We start from the raw sequence: 17,873 nt of genomic DNA on the forward strand, positions 1-17,873 counted from the left end.
CTCAGAAAAGAACAAGTGTTTCGTCTTCTTTTGTAGCTTCAACTCAAAGGTGTAATGAGGTGAATAGAAGCAAGATGCAGAACCATGCTCAAGACTAGGAATGGGCAAAAACATAGAATCAAGTTCTTATATGTGATTCTTACATGCATGTTTTTGTAAAATTCAGGTAGACCCATAAAATATTTCTGGAAGGATACACCGCCAAAAATAGTGCTGTAAGTTGGCCAAGTTACAGGATAAGGGAGAATTCTCACTGTATCCTCTGCAGTTATTTGAGTCATGTAACCATATTACCTATTCAGAAAATATATATAATATTTTGAAAATTTAAAGAACTAGCTGACTGAGTACAATGTAACAGGTAATATGGTCAAGAAAGTAAATGGAAATAAATCCTAAAACACTGTTTTAACTTAGAGATGAGAAATGATCCTCTCTGCACCGGCTGACTCTAGGCACAGTGGCCACGAGCACATGAACTTTGACTCCAGCCTTCTGCTGTTCAATTTGTAGTGACTAGCCACATGTGGTTATTTAAATTCACTGAAGTCAAATAAAATTGTAAAATCAGTTGCTTAGTTTAGTTACACATTGCAAATGCTCAGTAGTCACATGTGGCTAGTGACTGTCATGTTAGTACAGGTTACAGAGCAGGTTTGGTTGGACAGTGTTATCTTAGACAGTCTTGGGTTGGAATCCAAGCATACATAGCTGTACACGCTTAGTTGTGCACCTTGGACAAACTGCTCAAACTCTCCAAATTTCCGTTTCTGTCTTCTGAATTTATTGGAACTTAAATTTTAATTTGTGAGGATTTAATTTGAAATTAATTTGTAAAAATTAAGGCGATGCCTTCAATAAAGAGAGTATGTATTGTGTCACTTTTGAGATAGGTGCTTTGAAAAACTGGTGACTTAAGAGTTCCGTGGTTGGTGCTTCTAGCTCACTGTTGGCTGTTTACTTTCAGGGATTTCTTCAGTGCCAACCCCTTCACCCCTTGGACCTCTGGCGGGCTCACCAGTGATTGCTGCTGCCAACCCCCTTGGGATGCCTGTTCCAGCTGCCGCCGGCGCTCAGCAGTAACGGCCCCTTCCGTCTCCTGATGCCTGAGCAGAGGTTGGGGAGTCCACTCTCTCCCTTGATGCAGCTTGCGCCTGGTGGGGAGGGGTGAAATACTTCAGAAGCACCGTGTCTGAACCGTTGCTTGTGGATTTATAGTAGTTCAGTCATAAAAAAAAAAATTATAATAGGCTGATTTTCTTTTTTTTTTTCTTTTTTTCTTTCTTTCTTTTTTTTTTTAACTCGAACTTTTCATAACTCAGGGGATTCCCTGAAAAATTATCTGCAGGTGGACTATTTCACGGACAAATTTTTTTTCTCCCCTTTCAAATTCAGTTTCTCATCACTAAAGATCAAAGATAAACCAGCCTCAATTCCAGCTGCTGTGTTTGGGTGGAGATTTCTTCCCATGCTCACCATTGCTCCCCTAACCATCCCACACTCTGGGGGGGTTGTACTTCACGCTCTTCTCCAGAGATTACAAAAATGTAGCTTCTTCGAGGGAGGTGGGAAGGAAGGAGGAAGGGAGGACCCAACCTATAAGAGCAGTACACTGTTAGTCACTTATATCACTTTACTCCAAAAGTGCTTCAGTGGGGTTATCCTGGTGAATCTAGTGGAAATATGTCTTAGTTACATTGAGATGCTGAAAATCTACCCACAGTGCAGACACGTCCTGAAAACTTCTGTGCAGTTTGAATCATGTCTTATTGACCTAACCTAAATCCAGCTCATTTATAATTTAGTTTCAGTTTAGTTTAAAACTTTTAATACCATCCCTCCCAGATTCCTTACCTTGGTCCTCTGCCCTTTCATCTCCCAACATGCTCTATAGCTGGTAGGAGGGGAAAGGTAAGATCTTTTTCAGTTTTCTTTGACTTGACCCTTTTGAATTCAGTTAGTTATTGGGCATAACTTATTGCTTTTTACAAAAGGAAAAAAACATTGTCTATGTAGGTTTCATTCTAGCAACTCTTTAAGAGCTAATGAGAGATGTGGCCACTGAAGTTTATTTTCAGCTTTCTACCTTCATTTCCTCCTACCTTCCCCTTCCCTCATATGCCATCCAATGAGAAGACCTGCCCCTCAGGTTTATAAATGTATCTGAGTGGTAGGAGCAGAGCCACTATCTCCAGTGAAACTGAAATGGTAGACCTGTAATTGTGGGAAAACTAAACTCTCTTGTTACAGCCCTGCCACCCCTTGCTGTGTGTATATATATAATACTTTGTCCTTCATATGTGAAAGATCCAGTGTTGGAATTCTTTGGTGTAAATAAACGTTTGGTTTTATTTATCAAGGTTAGATTTAAGTTCCCTGTGTAAAGGTCTCGCTGGGTGGGTGTCTCACGTTCACATCTGAAGGGCCTGCAGCCCTGTACCATGGAGGCTTCCCAAGGCCCCCATTTTTATACACCCCTCGTTCAACCCATGGTACCGGGCAGGGCAGAGAGGCCTTAAAAAAGCACCACAAGCCAAAGCGTCTCTGGGGATTAAGGATCCTTTGCCATAAAATCATTTTGTGTCTCAGCAGTGCAGGGATTGGGGATGGGAAAAGTCGCCAGTTTTTGTGTGTTTGTGTGTAAAGTGGATTTTCCACTGTAATCCAACCACCTAAGTTTATCAGGTGCTTCACTGAGGAAGCCTAGTTTTTTAAGCACAATAGCAAAACCATCAGCTCTGTATTTTCTCCTGTTATTCGATTACAGTAGCTGCTTGTGGGGACTAGGAAAAATTCTTCCAACATATTTTAAGACCTGAAGTCTTAGTTCCCCATTCTCCTACCTTTATAGATTTACAAGTCTTTCTCACCCGAGTGGCAGAGATAAGCATAATTGTTTGAGAAGTTGAACTGAACTTATCTAACTTTGTAACCCATCTTGGCTCTAGTAACTGTATCAAGGTGGTGGCTTTAGTGAATATAATGGTAAACTTTAGAGAAAGCTAAAGCCTTCTTTTATAATGTTTCTCCACCATAGGGAAAACATTCTGACTGTGTGGCAGGGTGATTTTCTTCTTTGTGGCCACGTACAGTGGATATTTATTGTTCTTGATCCTTTTTTGCCCTAGAATGCTGTAGGGGGTTACCATGTTGAATCTGTGCAGAAGCTCAAAGTGCCAGATGTGCCAGAGATGCAGTCTGTGATTTCATTTGCACTGGATTATGATTTGAACAGGACTAACGAATTCTTTCTTCTGAGGTGGGGAGGAGGGTTGTAAATCAAGATTTTACATCACATCCTTGTAGCTCAGAGGACAACCTAGGTGTAGCTGAGGCTGATGTGGGAAGCTGCAAATAGTTGGACCTCCTAACATGCATCAGACCTTGAAGGAAGCTGAAGGTGAATGCAGAGGACTCTGAAATGCTACCCAGGAGCCTTTTAAAAGAAATAGAAGTTTTTAAAATGCTACTTAAGGAGTCACTGCAGAAGCATGAAAAATTTTAAAAAGACCCAATTGGGTGGGTGGGAGGGACAAGGGTTTACAGAGTAACAACTTCTGTGTTGTTGTAAATTACCTCATCTGTATACCTTGTATTGGGACACTTCATTTCTCAGCACTACCTGTTTGCATTGATTAGATGGCAGGATCTGGAATGCCAATCTCAGACAGTTGTGTTGGCAGTTACTCTGAAAAAAAATTTAAAAAAAAAAAAAAAATTTTTTTAACATTGTTTGAAGTGCCCCTCCCCCCACTTTTAAATTCGAAGTCATAAGTTTCCCCTCTCCACCTCGACGATTTATTGGTTGTAATTGTATTGTTATTGGTATAACGAAAACATAAATTGTGCTGGGAAGAAGTTGTGCCATGAAGGTCTTTAATTTTTTTTTTTTTTTTTAAATAAAAAACATTTAAACAAATGAAATGTCCCTGCAGCCTGAGCAGTATGCTTCTCCTACCGACACCGTGTGTTATAGATGCCTTAGTTCTCATGTGCTTTGAATTTAATACTGGGTTGATGGCAATGTGAAGAGGGATGGATTAAGGTTGGTGGAGGAGCACTGAAGTCTAGGAATTTTTAACATGGAGATACAATGAAGAAAGCATGATGTTGCTAAACAGGATTGGTTTCATTCCTGCCCTTGTTACATACTTGGCTACTTGGCAAGTTACTTCTGGATCTGTTTCATCATCCATAAAATGGAGCCGCTGCTGCTTTGGGATTGAATGAGAGTAAATGTCAAGCGTCTGGCACCTGTTAAACCTAACTCCCCTGACCCCTTGTACGGAGGATTAGTCCTTGGCCCTGACTTTGCAAGTAATTCACAGTGTGACTTCTCTCTCCTCTGGCTCTCTCTCGGGACGTCTGTGTGTTCAGTCAGGGGGAGACTGGATGAGATTTCTTCTGAGCTGCTTTTCAGCTCTGACACTGATTTTAGAAAGTTTGAGTTGGTGCATAAAGGCCCATAGAGACAGTGTGTTAGCAGAAAAGACCAGTGTTAGTTAATGGCAGTAAGCCCTGTGGAAGACCGGTCTTGGAGATACCTCCCAGTGTGGGAGGCAGTTTGCAGTCTGGAATGAAAGGTCCACTGGTGAGCTTATGGGAACATATTTGGCAGCTTGAAACTATGAAAAGGCCAGTAAAGAAGTGAAATAGAGTTGGGTTTTGTTGTTCATTTGGTAAGTCGTGTCCGACTCTTTGTGACCCCATGGGCTGCAGCACACTAGGCTTCTGTGTCCCTTGCCATCTCTTGGAGTTTGCCCAAGTTCATGTCCATTGAATTGGTGATGCCATCCAACCATCTCACTGTCTGTCACCCCCTTTTTCTGCCCTCAGTCTTTCTCAGCATCAGGGTCTTTTCCAATGTGTCAGCTCTTTGCGTCAGGTGACCAAAGTAGTGGAGTTTCAGCATCAGTCCTTCCAATAAGTATTCAGTGTTGATTTTCCTTTGGATTGACTGGTTTGATCTCCTTGGTGTCCAGGGGACTCTCTCAAGAGTCTTCTCCAACACCACAATTGGAAAGCATCAGTTCGTTAGTGCTCTGCCTTCTTTATGGTCCAGCTGTGACATTTGTACATGACTACTGGAAAGACCATAGCCTTGACTATATGGACCTTTGTTGGCAAAGTGATATCTTTGCTTTTTAATACACTGTCTAGGTGTGTCATAGCTTTCCTGCCAAGAAGCAAGCGTCTTCTAATTTCATGGCTGCAATCACCATCCACAGTGATTTTAGATGTCACTGCTTCCACCTTTCCCCCTTCTATTTGCCATGAAATGATGGAACCAGATGCTGTGATCTTAGTTTAATACTGAGTTTTGAGCCAGATTTTCACCCTCATCAAGAGGCTCTTTATAGTTCCTCTTTGCTTTCTGCAATTAAAGTGTTACCATCTGCATATCTGAGATTTGATACCTCTCCTGGCAATCTTGAGTCCAGCTTGTAACTCATCCAGCCTGGCATTTTGCATGATGTGCTCTGCATCATAAGGTAAATAAACAAGGTGACAATAAACAGCTGTGTCGTACTCCTTTGTCAATTTTGAACCAGTGAGCTGTTCCATATAAAGTTCTAACTTGCTTCTTGACCTGCGTATGGGTTTCTTAGGAGTCAGGCAAGATGGTCTGGTATTCCCATCTCTTGAAGAGTTTTCCACAGTTTGTTATGATCCACATAGTTGCTTACTGATGTCAAATGAGTATATTCTAGCAACATTATATACTTGAATTGCCATTTATTCTTTCTCATTTAAAGAAATAAAGTTGAAATCAGGAGATGCTGTTATCCTAGATTCCTAGTTTTCTTTAAATGTTTAGTGCATCCATATATTATTAATATTGGGAGTTGAGAAACATAGTTTAGATAAAAGGAACCATTGCATAATATCATGTGTCTGAAATGCCTAGGTTAAATGAATGTTAATTTCTGACATTATCTCTTTCTTATTTTATCCATGAGACAGATAGGAAGATTAAATTGTTAGAGTGGGCCTATTAGAGGCAGAGGAATATACTTTGTAAAATTAGAACTTCAGGGTGTGGCCAATGACTGTAATCCTAACGTAGTAGAGAACATTATGGATTGGTTGACAGATTTCAAAATTTTTTTATTTCCTCTCAGTCTTTAAATTTCATCATGTTTCACCTGTTGTCAGGTGTGTTACAAGTATCTTGAAAAAATACCTGGTTCTGTCACCATTCCCACCAGCAGATTTCTCCCCTGAGATTAGAATTGGGTTTGAGTAATTTTTTCATCTTTTCAGCCCTTGCACACTTCTCTGCTGGTAATTTCACCCTCCCTTGTGCCTCAGCTTTGAGGACTGTGGCTGATCGTTAGTGGTGTGCATGCTAGGGAGGCTTTCTTCCTGGGACTTTTTCCTGCTTGACAAATGTTCACCAGAAGTCTTTGAAGTAAAGCAGTCCCCATTTCTGTCTTCAAAGAAATGGGTCTAAAAACCATAATCTCCAGCATATTTAAAGTCACCTCTCTCTGCTTCCCCCACTGCCATCTCTACCCCATGCCCTTTTTCCTAGTAATACCTGAACTTGTTATTTTTGTCTCTATCCCAACCTGCATGTAAACTCCCTGATGACCTTGTATGTTTTACTAATCTGTGAATCCGTGCATCCTCATAAAAGCCTTTTATGAGGATGTGGTAATATCCCTCAGAATTGAAGATCAGTGGAGTATCACAGGGAGAATGCTTGGCACCTTGTGTGTGTATACTTAGTGGTGTCCAACTCTTTGTGACTCCATGGACTGTATAGCCTGCAAGGCTCCTTTGTCCATAGAATTTTCCAGGCAAGAATACTGGATTGTGTTGCTGTTTTCTTCTCCAGGGGATCTTCCTGACCTAGGGATTGAACTTGCATCTCTTGCATTGGCAGTCTCCTGCATTGACAGGCAGATTCTTTACCACTAACACCACCTGGGAAGCCCTACCAGGTTCCTAGTAGGTGCTCAATAAATAGTAATTCCATCCTACACTCCCAGTTCCACCTTCTTCCTCCCTCACATACAATAAGTTAATTGGGAGTATTGTTGAATAAGATCTTAAGATCAGAAGAACCTTGTTCATAGGTTTGCAGCTGTAATTATAAACCATAGGCCAGACTGGATTAACATGACCAAATTTTTATTTAATGTTTGCTTCTTTATTTAGTAATATAATGAGCCTTTGGTAAAATCTTAAGTGGCTAAAGGCTGAGCAATGATCCTGACCAATTTAGAATGATTTAGATGCCACAAAATCTCTGCTTTCCACCATTTGTATATAATAATGTGAAATTCAGGCTGTTCTCCAAGTAGAACAGACATACAGAGGGTGTCACAGGGTAGTCGATTCTGGAGTCAAACTTAATGTAGACAAGTGTTTTCTAGATTTTATAACCTTACTGTGATTATGTGGTAAATTTTAACTACTGCAAAGAAGTAATCTAGCTGAACTTCATATGCTGTGGTTCTGCTGAGAGTTAAGTAGTACGCTACACAAGAATGTAGTTTTAGGTCAGTAGTTTAACCTCTTAAATCCTCACAGATGACTTAAATTATCATTGTAAAACTTTTTAGATGTACCAAGTTGTAAAGGAGCTGTAACAGACCCATGAACTCACCCAAGTCTGTATTACCAATACGAATGAAGCCCCTTCGCCCCTCTTCTCTTCCTCCCTGCCCCAGAGGTTCTAATATTGTTTTCATATGTAAAATTGGAATCTTAGTATCTATTTTGTAAAATGGTTATTCAGGTTAGATACAAATGCTTGCTACAGAGTCTGGCACATAGCAAAGTTAGGCTGAAGATTCATTTCCACTCTGAATTGTGTGTGATTGTGTAGGTCATGTGCATGTGCAGAAAAATGCCGCATAAGCTGTGCAGTGCTGTGGACTTGTGCATTTATTTCTATAATTTTACAGCAGATGGCTGTAAGTATCTGGTTCTAGAAGAAAAAAAAAACCCATGCACTAAATACGACAGGTTTTCAACAGATGCAGGTGGTTTCTAATTTGCATGAAGGCCAGCATTGGCCTGTTTCACCCCCATCACTTTCCCTCTAAGATCCTACCACTCTTGTCTCTGAAGTTTTCTCTACTGAAAGCCAAATATTTTTGCATTACAACAAATTACAGTCTGGATTTGTCTCCCTGTGGTCATAATCACCAGGGATTCTTAGTGACCTCGATGTAAGAAGCTCTTCCCCAGACACCTCCAGATGGGTGACTACAGGATGGCCAATCCCTTTCTTGGAGAAGTTCTTGAGGGGATTGGGTATTTCTGAATCTGTTTCAGTCTTGCATCACCTGCTTTGACAGAATTTTCTTGGCTCCTCTAATGATAAAAAAGGAAAAGTAGCAGCAGCTGGCAAGTGGTTTCCTGATTTCACCCTATGAGTCAGAGTCTCAGCTATAGATAAACATTTGTAGACTTATCTAGAAAGGGAGCACTTTGCTTCTCTGTTGAACAGTTTTGAGAATTCTATGGTAAACTTCCTATGAAGAAACCTAAATTCTCATAGCTGTTTACTCATTCTGTTCCTTGCTCACCCACTCAACTTCATCCCCTCAGCCCAGAATCAAGGTTACTTATCTACTCATCTTGACTGGTCTTTGCAGAATTTATGTTTTTAATAAAATAAACCCCTCAATAAACACGTGCTGATGTCCGTGAGCCTGGTCCCATGCTAAACACTGGAGACTGGGAGAGATGAGATGCACAACCATGGGGAAATGTGTTACTGTCAAACAGAAAAGCAGAAAACAAATTGTTCCCTAGGGGGGAAAGATCATATTGCTAGTCAGTATAGTGGATTGCTCTAAAGATAGGTACCTACCTCTAAATATGTGAGGGTGCTGAGATAATTTACTTTAAAAGTTTCAAAGAAAGAAGTAGGAATTTCCAGATGGCAGAAAGGAAGACAATTCATCCTGAAGGTAAGTGGGTATTGAAGTCACAGTGGGCCCCAGGACACGTGACTTGGATACAGGTGGGCCTCAGAGGCTAGGGGCTAGGGTTTGAATGCCCCGAGGGGGAGAGAAGACAACCTCAGTGTCTTTGAAGGTAAAAACAAAGAATCCTCTGGCACTTGAAAAGGCTGCCTCCGGGAAAAGAGTTTAGAAGAAAACAAAGTTTAGCTGTAGTTGCTTCTGAAGGGTGTTTGTAATACGATGTTGTAGAAAAACTCCTTAGAAAGAAAGAAGTCCTGAACTCTTGGAGAGGGGAGAATGATCAAGAAAGCCTTTGCAGAGGAGGGGATAGTTGGATCTGAGTAGAGAGAGGTCCTGCCTTTCAAGCTGCCAGGGCCCACACTTGCTATCAGAATCCATGTGTCTTGTTTAGTTCTGCTTCCCAGAGTACCTTTGTATAGCTGTGGTTCCAGGATTGCTGTCCAGGTTTCTAACCAATCATTAAAGATAAACTTTCTCTTGCTTTTTTTTTTGCTCTCTGGTCCTTTCATTATTCTCACACAGATCTCTAGGTCAGTTATAGTTCAACTGATCTAAAGTGGGTTCAGCCAAGCAGCTTAGCTTCAGGTTGAGGATTGATGGGACTGGACTGAGCTCCTGTGTTTGGTTTCAGGCTCCATGTAGTTCCTTCTGGGTCCCATGCTGAAGTTGGAGCAGCTACCCAGGGCATGTTCTTATGGTGGATGGCTTGGGGCACAAGAGGCCAAAGGACAGACACCAAGCCACAGAGAGATCCAAGAAGCTCTAAGAACATGAAACAAATTTATACACACAAAACTAGGCATTCCATATTCAAAATGCTAAAAGGACGTCCCTGGTAGTCCAGTGGTTAAGAATCAGCCTGCCAATGGCAGAAGACACAGGTTTGATGCCTGATCTGGGAACTAAGATTCCACATGCCAGCTAACCTGGTGTGCCACAACTACTGAAGTCTGCATGCTCTAGAGCCCTTGCTCTGCAACAAGAGAAACCATGGCACTGAGAAGCCTGTGCACCACAGCTAGAGATTAGCTCCCCATTGGCCACAACAAGAGAAAGCCTACCTACAGCAATGAAGGGGCAGTGCAGCCAAAAATAAAATATTCTTTAAATTTTTTTAAAAAAAAGAAAAAATCTTAAAGGCAGCCCAGAGGGCAAAAAAAAATGGGACATTGCATGTAGAGGAAGCTTAAGAATTATCAGAAACCATACAAGCTAGAAGACAATGGAGTAACTTTAGTACTCAAAAGAAAAAACTGTCAATCTAGAATCCTATGCCCACTGAAAATATCTTTCAAAATGAGGGGAGAAATAAAGCCTTTTCTCAGACAAAGAAAAACTGAGGAAATATGTTACTGGAAGAAATATTAAAGGAATATTGAAGTTCTTTAGGCAGAAGGAATAGGATGCCAGACAGAAACTTGGACCTACACAATGAAAGAGTGCTGTAAATGGAATAGATGAAAGTAAATTTTTAAAAGATCTAATTGCCTGAAGTCTAAAGTAGGAGGTCAGCAAACTTTCTGTAAAGGAGCAAATAACTTAGGTTTTGCTGATTACATGATCTCTATTGCAACCACTCTGCTGTGGCATGAAAGCAGTCTTAGACAATAGGTAAAGCATGGTTGTGTTTCAGTAAAACTTTATTTATGGATTTAGATTTGCATTTCATATAAGTTTTATGTGCCACAAATTATCCTACTTTGATTTTTTTTTTTTTTTTGCCAATAATTTAAAATTGTAAAAGCCATTCTTAGCTCATGGACTGTACAAAATCAGTCAGTGAGCTGGTTTTGGCATGTATGAGTTACCCTTTGCCAACCCCTAATCTAAAGCAAAAATAATAACAGTGAATTGGTAAGAGATTAATTAGCCTGACTGTGCTTCCTATTCCAGGAGACCTTGAGCTTGAGCAGCTTGGACAAATGCTAGACTTGGTTGTTAAAGATTTTGAAGATGAGTTTTTACTTTTTTGTTAGCAAAAGTTAATTGTCAGGAGACAAAAACGATTTGCCCCATTTCTGCTGCTGCTGCTTCATTGATTTCTTTCTTATACCCAGAGAATTTCCTGAGGTTTCATCACATGGGGGAACTTCTGAGTTCCACATAACAGGTGGAATTCCCATTGCCCGTGCAGAGCCCACAGACCTTGAGAAAAATGTCCAGATCTTTGTAACTGCATTTGCCACTTGAATAGAATTGTTTGCCAGTAACTTCTAACTAGCTTGTTTATTTTGTGGGAAAAAACAAGTTTACATTTATTGTTGTTTTTATATGGAAATAATTGGGTAAGGTTTGGCTGCTTTTTCAACTGCAAGTGAGTAACCATAGGACACTGGATTTATTGAATCCAAGATCCTGAAGTTTCCTGAAGCATTGCTCATCGCTTTGTGAATCCTGCTCAGGGCTCCGTGTTCCAGGGAAGAGGGTTGGTAGATGGCAGTAAGTGAGGTTTGCAGCTATGATTTTTTGCTCAGATAGTCTTTCTCCCCTTTTACAGCCTCTCCTCATGCCCTGGAACATGTGTTCATGAGGGCAATACTGAAAAAGGAGACTCAAGATCCTCACAAAACATTCTAAGATTCCGGAAGTAAACAAAGCCCTCTAGGATTACTGTGAAAGATCATACTCAACAATGGTTTTCTTTCTTTCTTTCTTTTCTTTTTTTTTTTTGGTCTCTTGACGGTCATCTTAAATGCATTTACACCCATCTCTAGGCCTTAAGGAGAAGGCAGTGGCAACCCACTCCAGTACTCTTGCCTGGAAAATCCCATGTGCGGAGGAACCTGGTAGGCTGCAGTCCATGGGATCGATAAGAGTTGGACAGGACTGAGCGACTTCACTTTCATGCATTGGAGAAGGAAATGGCAACCCACTCCGGTGTTCTTGCCTGGAGAATCCCAGGGACGGGGGAGCCTGGTAGGCTGCTGTCTATGGGGTCACACAGAGTTGGACACAACTGAAGCGACTTAGCAGCAGCAGCATGTATTTATAGCATGTTAAAATTTAAAATGTGAATAAATGAACTGCGATATATGATTACTAAACAGTATAAAGTAATAAACTTGATATACGCAACAACATGGATCAATGTTAGAATATTATGCTGAGTGAATATTATGCTGAGTGAATATTAGACCAAAAAGACTACATACTATATGGTTCCATCCATATAATATTCCAGAAAATGCAAGCTAATTTAGTGACAGAATGTGCTTAAGCTGTTCTCTGCAAGTGTAGGTTGAGGCAGGGTTGGGGTAGGAGGGAAAGAGGAAGGAATTTAATAAGCAAAGCAAAGCATATGATAGCAGCATGAAGAACAAATGGGAGGAAATGGGAATCTACTGTTGTGAGGTCTTTATACTTTCCATGAAAGCAGGATATTATTTGAAGGCAAATTGGGTAATTAAAGATGTGTATTGTAAATCCCAGGGCAATCATAAATTAATCTCCACCTCTTTCCCACTCTCAGCACCAGGGTTTGGGGACTTTCTTGGAAATGCAGAAACAGACAATTCAGCTGTATTCCACAGAGTCAGATGTAGGAAGTGTGTGAAACCTGGAGCTGCCAGAGTCATGTTATAAATGCAATCAACATGAAGAGATGGGCAGCTGAGAGACAGATGTAGAAGCACAACAACTTCTCATTTAATGTGAACCATTGTATCTTTTTGCCTGAGCTTTTTTTTGGGTGGGGAGGGGGCAGTGAAATTGTCCATCCCTTGCTCTGTAAGAAAATACCACAAATTGATAAAAGGCCTACAGGAGAGTATCCCCTGCTTTGAATGTCTCTAGGGAAGGCCTGCATTTTCTTTTAAATGACTTGCTTGATTAGGTCCACCCAGGCCAATCTTTCAGTTGACTACAGGATCGACTGATCTGAGACCTTCATTTCCTCTGCAGAATGCCTTCATCTTTGCCATATAACATCACTGAATCATGAGACTGAGATCCTGTTGTCACAAGTCCTGCCTACACTCAAAGGAAGGGAATTAATCAGGCATGTACACCACAGAGGGGATCTTGGGGACCATCTTAGAATCTTGCCTACCAACTTTTGTTATATGGATAAGTGGAGGTGATTCTTATTGGAGATAAACATTAAACTAGACATCAAAGAATGTATTCAATGCTAAGAAAAAAAAAATCTTTAATTCACCCTGCTGACTCCATCTAGTCCAAACTCTGAATATGGTTGAAGAGATTCTGTCTGGCTTGTCCCTGCACACTTCTCTGCCCTCACTAGTGTCAAAGTTCATTTTGTCTTTCCTGGTGTGCTATAAGAAAACTAAACAACTTGTAGTTTCTAGACTACAATTTGCTTCCTCATAGCTTCAAGATAATGCCTGTGCTATTTTCTCCAACTAGAATGCTCTTCCCTACATCAACTGACTTACTGCTACCCTTCCCTCTATATAAGTTTAGAAATTACTACCCCAGGAAACTTTCCTTCATCACCCTCTTCTGCCCTTGTGTGTGGTTGATCCCCTTCTTTAGGTTTGCATAACCCTCTAAGTTTCTCCCTTTCCTAAAACTTGTTATGCCTTGATAAATCCATCTCCTTTACTAATCTGAGCTTCTTGGAGCCCAGAGAGTAAAGCTTCATTATGTTGATTCCTAGCATGAGCCGGGGGAGGATCATGAATGTTTGTTGGGCAAACAGTAATCTCTGTGTTTGTCACTGGGGGTCTTCCAAGATATTAATGTTTCCCAGTGTCAGTGGCAGACCAACCCCGTGGGCTCTACACCCAGGCCACTGAGGAGTGGACATGACCAGTGTTCAGATCATAGGCTAGTTTCTATTGACTCAGGAAGGTTTCTTAAAAACTTTTACCTGCCACCTAAATCTCTTAACAAGAGTGGACATGGGAAATTATGAGGCAAAATCACTAGCATCTTTGCTCACCCTCTCATTTAGAACTCCATGCTGATGAACTGCAACTGTAAGTGCTGCTCAGCATTTTTTCCACATCCCCACCAGCATTTGATATTATCAGTCTGTAAATTTTTGCCAGAGAAGCAAATTATATTTAATCATCTCTTCATTTATTTTTTGTGTCTATTATTTATTGCTGTATGTCCACCTGCTAGGGCAGGGGCTCTCATAAAGGAAGACTCAGTAGATACTGATTGAATGAGTGGAAGAATGGAAAAAAAAAAAAAATTCCCTGGCAGTCCAGTGGTTAGGATTCCATGATTGCTGAGGGCCTGGGGTTCAGTCCCTGGTCAGGAAGTTAAGATTCTGCCAACTTCATAGAGCTGCCAAAAAAAAAAAAAAAAAAAGGCTGTTCAAAAGATAGGGTAGCAGTCTGGGACAGAAACTGATTATCTCTAAGGGACACCTTGTTCATCTTGAGCACTTGACAGTAGTTGGCCTTCTCCCCCTTTTACTGGTGAGCAGCCACTTTCTTGTTTTAGAGAGGATGTGAGCTGGCCCAAACCTCACAGTAACCACACACTGTTTAGCCCTAGAGTTGTGATGGTGGAGAGGGGAGCCAGTAACATCTCATCACTATTGCAAGAATCCAGCTGGCTCACTGGCCAGCACAGTAACTGATAAGGGAAGAAATACCCTAAATTGCTCCACAACATTACTCCCAAATTGGGTTGACTTAATTTTTTCTTTAAAGCAATAAACATCTTTTAATCTCAACTATGATTTAAAGATTAGAAATGTTTTAAACTCTCAGTTAATATTTTTGCAGTACTTTAAAAAGAAAAGTGAATTATTACATTTATAAATGCAGTTTCAAATGTTCAAAGGCAATTAATGGATGAAGTTTTATTAATGGTACTGTTACCAAACCAAACTTGGTTCTGCTGGCCCATGCACAATAAAGCCAACCTACTGACCCAGGGTTGTGAGGAAGAAAAGTGCAGTATTTATTGCAGGGTGTCAACACAGAGTCCACACAGCTAGTGCTTAAAAGACCCAGATTCCCTGATGGCTTTCAGGGAAAGGTTTTTAAGGACTTGGTGAGGGAGAGGGGTTGTATGGTGTGCAATCAGCTCTTGGACATTTTTCTTATTGGTTGGTGAAGTAATCAGGAGTCAACATCATCAACCTTCCAGTTTCAACTGAACTGGGGTCTACATGCTTGTGGGAAGCATATAGCTAACTTTTTTCTCCTGGTGGGGGTTTCAGGATCTACAAAACAAGTAAAAGGATATGGCTCCCAGTATATCTACAGCCCTTGAGGAGGATCTAAGGGGCCTTGGCTAAACTATTATTTTCTCTTGTCTGTTTTCCTTCCTTTCTATATTTTTTCCCCTCACTTCTCTAATTAAATTTATTCCTTGGAACTTGAGAAAGGCCTAGGAAGCTAAAGTTTTTCTACAAGACACACATAGAAGACATGGAGGACGGGTGCAGGGAAGGGCAGAGCAGAGGAAGGGGACCGGGTCTATCCTCCAAGGGCTCCAAAGGGGCTTACAGTACCAAAGAAGTGATTGTTAAACTTACTAGATTAATGAATGGAATTGTAAAATGTCAGTTGAAATCAAGGAAAAGCAAGGTTTAGTAAATTGAATATTAGTTTTAAAAAATCAGATTAACTTCAGTCTTTCAGTTCAGTTGCTCAGTCGTGTCCGACTCTTTGCAACCCCATGAATCACAGCACACCAGGCCTCCCTGTCTATCACCAACTCCTGGAGTTCACTCAGACTCATGTCCATCACGCCCGTGATGCCATCTAGCCATCTCATCCTCTGTTGTCCCGTTCTCCTCCTGCCTCCAATCCCTCCCAGCATCAGGGTCTTTTCCAATGAGTCAACTCTTCGCATGAGGTGGCCAAAGTATTGGAGTTTCAGCTTCAGCATCAGTCCTTCCAATGAACACCCAGGATTGGTCTCCTTTAGGATGGACTGGTTGGATCGGGACTCTCAAGAGTCTTCTCCAACACCATAGTTCAAAAGCATCAATTCTTTGGTGGTCAGCCTTCTTCACAGTCCAACTCTCACATCCATACATGACCACTGGAAAAACCATAGCCTTGACTAGGCGGACCTTTGTTGGCAAAGTAATATCTCTGCTTTTCAATATGCTATCTAGGTTGGTCATAACTTTTCTTCCAAGGAGTAAGCATCCTAATTTCATGGCCACAATCACCATCTGCAGTGATTTTGGAGCCCAGAAAAATAAAGTCTGACACTGTTTCCACTGTTTCCCCATCTATTTGCCATGAAGTGATGAGACCGGATGCCATGATCTTAGTTTTCTGAATGTTAAGCTTTAAGCCAAATTTTTCACTCTCTCTTTCACTTTCATCAAGAGGCTTTTTAGTTCCTCTTCACTTTCTGCCATAAGGGTGGTGTCATCTGCATATCTGAGGTTACTGATATTTCTTCTGGCTATCCTGATTCCAGCTTGTGCTTCTTCCAGCCCAGCATTTTTCATGATGTACTCTGCATGTAAGTTAAATAAGCAGGGTGACATACAGCCTTGACGTACTCCTTTTCCTATCTGGAACCAGTCTATTGTTCCATGTCCAGTTCTAACTGTTGCTTCCTGACCTGCTTATAGGTTTCTCAAGAGGCAGGTCAGGTGGTCTGTATTCCCATCTCTTGAAGAATTTTCCACAGTTTATTGTGATCCACACAGTCAAAGGCTTTGGCATAGTCAATAAAGCAGAAATAGATGTTTTTCTGGAACTCTCTTGCTTTTTCAATGATCCAACAGATATTGGCAATTTGATCTCTGGTTCCTCTGCCTTTTCTAAAACCAGCTTGAACATCTGGAAGTTTGTGGTTCACGTATTGCTGAAGCCTGGCTTGGAGAATTTTGAGCATTACTTTACTAGCATGTGAGATGAGTGCAACTGTGTGGTAGTTTGAGCATTCTTTGGCATTGCCGCTCTTTGGGACTGGAATGAAAACTGACCTTTTCCAGTCCTGTGGCCACTGCTGAGTTTTCCAAATTTGCTCGCATATTGAGTGCAGCACTTTCACAGCATCTTTCAGGATTTGAAATAGCTCAACTGGAATTCCATTACCTCCACTAGCTTTGTTCGTAGTGATGCTTTCTAAGGCCCACTTGACTTCACATTCCAGGATGTCTGGCTCTGGATGAGTGATCCCACCATCGTGATTATTATGGTCGTGAAGCTCTTTTTTGTACAGTTCTTCTGTGTATTCTTGCCACCTCTTCTTAATATCTTCTGCTTCTGTTAGGTCCATACCATTCCTGTCCTTTATCGAGCCCATTTTTGCATGAAATGTTCCCTTGGTATCTCTAATTTTCTTGAAGAGATCTCTAGTCTTTGTCACTGTATTGTTTTCCTCTATTTCTTTGCATTAATCGCTGAGGAAGGCTTTCTTATCTCTCCTTGCTATTCGTTGGAGCTCAGCATTCAGATGCTTATATCTTTCCTTTTCTCCTTTGCTTTTCGCTTCCCTTCTTTTCACAGCTATATGTAAGGCCTCCTCAGACAGCCATTTTGCTTTTTTACATTTCTTTTCCATGGGGAAAAACTTCAGGCGTTACTGCTCCTGAAACCTACTCAGAGGACCTTTTTAAAAAGCACTTACAATGTGATGGTGGATCGTGATCCTGGATTGCACAGGATGGACATGACGCCCAGGGATCCAACCCGGCTCCGACGTCTGCATTGGCAGGCAGGTTCTTCTACCACTAGCGCCAGCAGTAGTCTCTATATTCTTGATATTGTTCTAAACACTTTCCCAAGAACTCTTCTGAGTCCAGTACTTCTATAATCATCCATATCACTTTACAGATAAAACCCAAAGAAACGACAAAAATCGGCTCCTGAACACATCGCTTCAAGACTGCTACGCTCTATAAGTTCAGTTGGAACAAACTCTTCGGGTCACGCTCCCCGCGCTCTTCGCTCGCCGCTAAGGGCGCCTGCGCGCCAGCTCGGGTGACTGCCGCGGCCCCGCCGCCGCCCGCGCGGCGTAGCGGGTGGTCACGTG

At 41.3% G+C, this 17,873-nt stretch overlaps 1 protein-coding gene and 1 long non-coding RNA gene across 3 annotated transcripts in view; one reads left to right on the plus strand and one right to left on the minus strand.

Moving 5' to 3' along the window:
• Positions 1-3,919, plus strand: part of CSNK2A1 (casein kinase 2 alpha 1) — a 57,078-nt gene extending 53,159 nt beyond the window's left edge. For both annotated transcript variants that reach the window (XM_042229960.2, XM_060397007.1), the window contains one exon: positions 968-3,919. In XM_042229960.2, the coding sequence (XP_042085894.1) occupies positions 968-1,083 (116 nt within the window). In that variant the 3' untranslated portion in view covers positions 1,084-3,919. The remainder of the gene's footprint in view (positions 1-967) is intronic.
• Positions 3,920-13,969: 10,050 nt separating this feature from the next.
• Positions 13,970-17,797, minus strand: LOC121816194 (uncharacterized). Its single transcript, XR_006055670.2, has 2 exons — positions 17,469-17,797; positions 13,970-14,201 (listed from the first exon to the last, which is right to left on the minus strand). It is a non-coding gene; the product is annotated as an uncharacterized LOC121816194 (long non-coding RNA).
• Positions 17,798-17,873: the final 76 nt, after the last annotated feature.

The sequence above is a fragment of the Ovis aries genome, chromosome 13, assembly GCF_016772045.2.
Source record: "Ovis aries strain OAR_USU_Benz2616 breed Rambouillet chromosome 13, ARS-UI_Ramb_v3.0, whole genome shotgun sequence".
Lineage (NCBI taxonomy): Eukaryota > Metazoa > Chordata > Mammalia > Artiodactyla > Bovidae > Ovis > Ovis aries.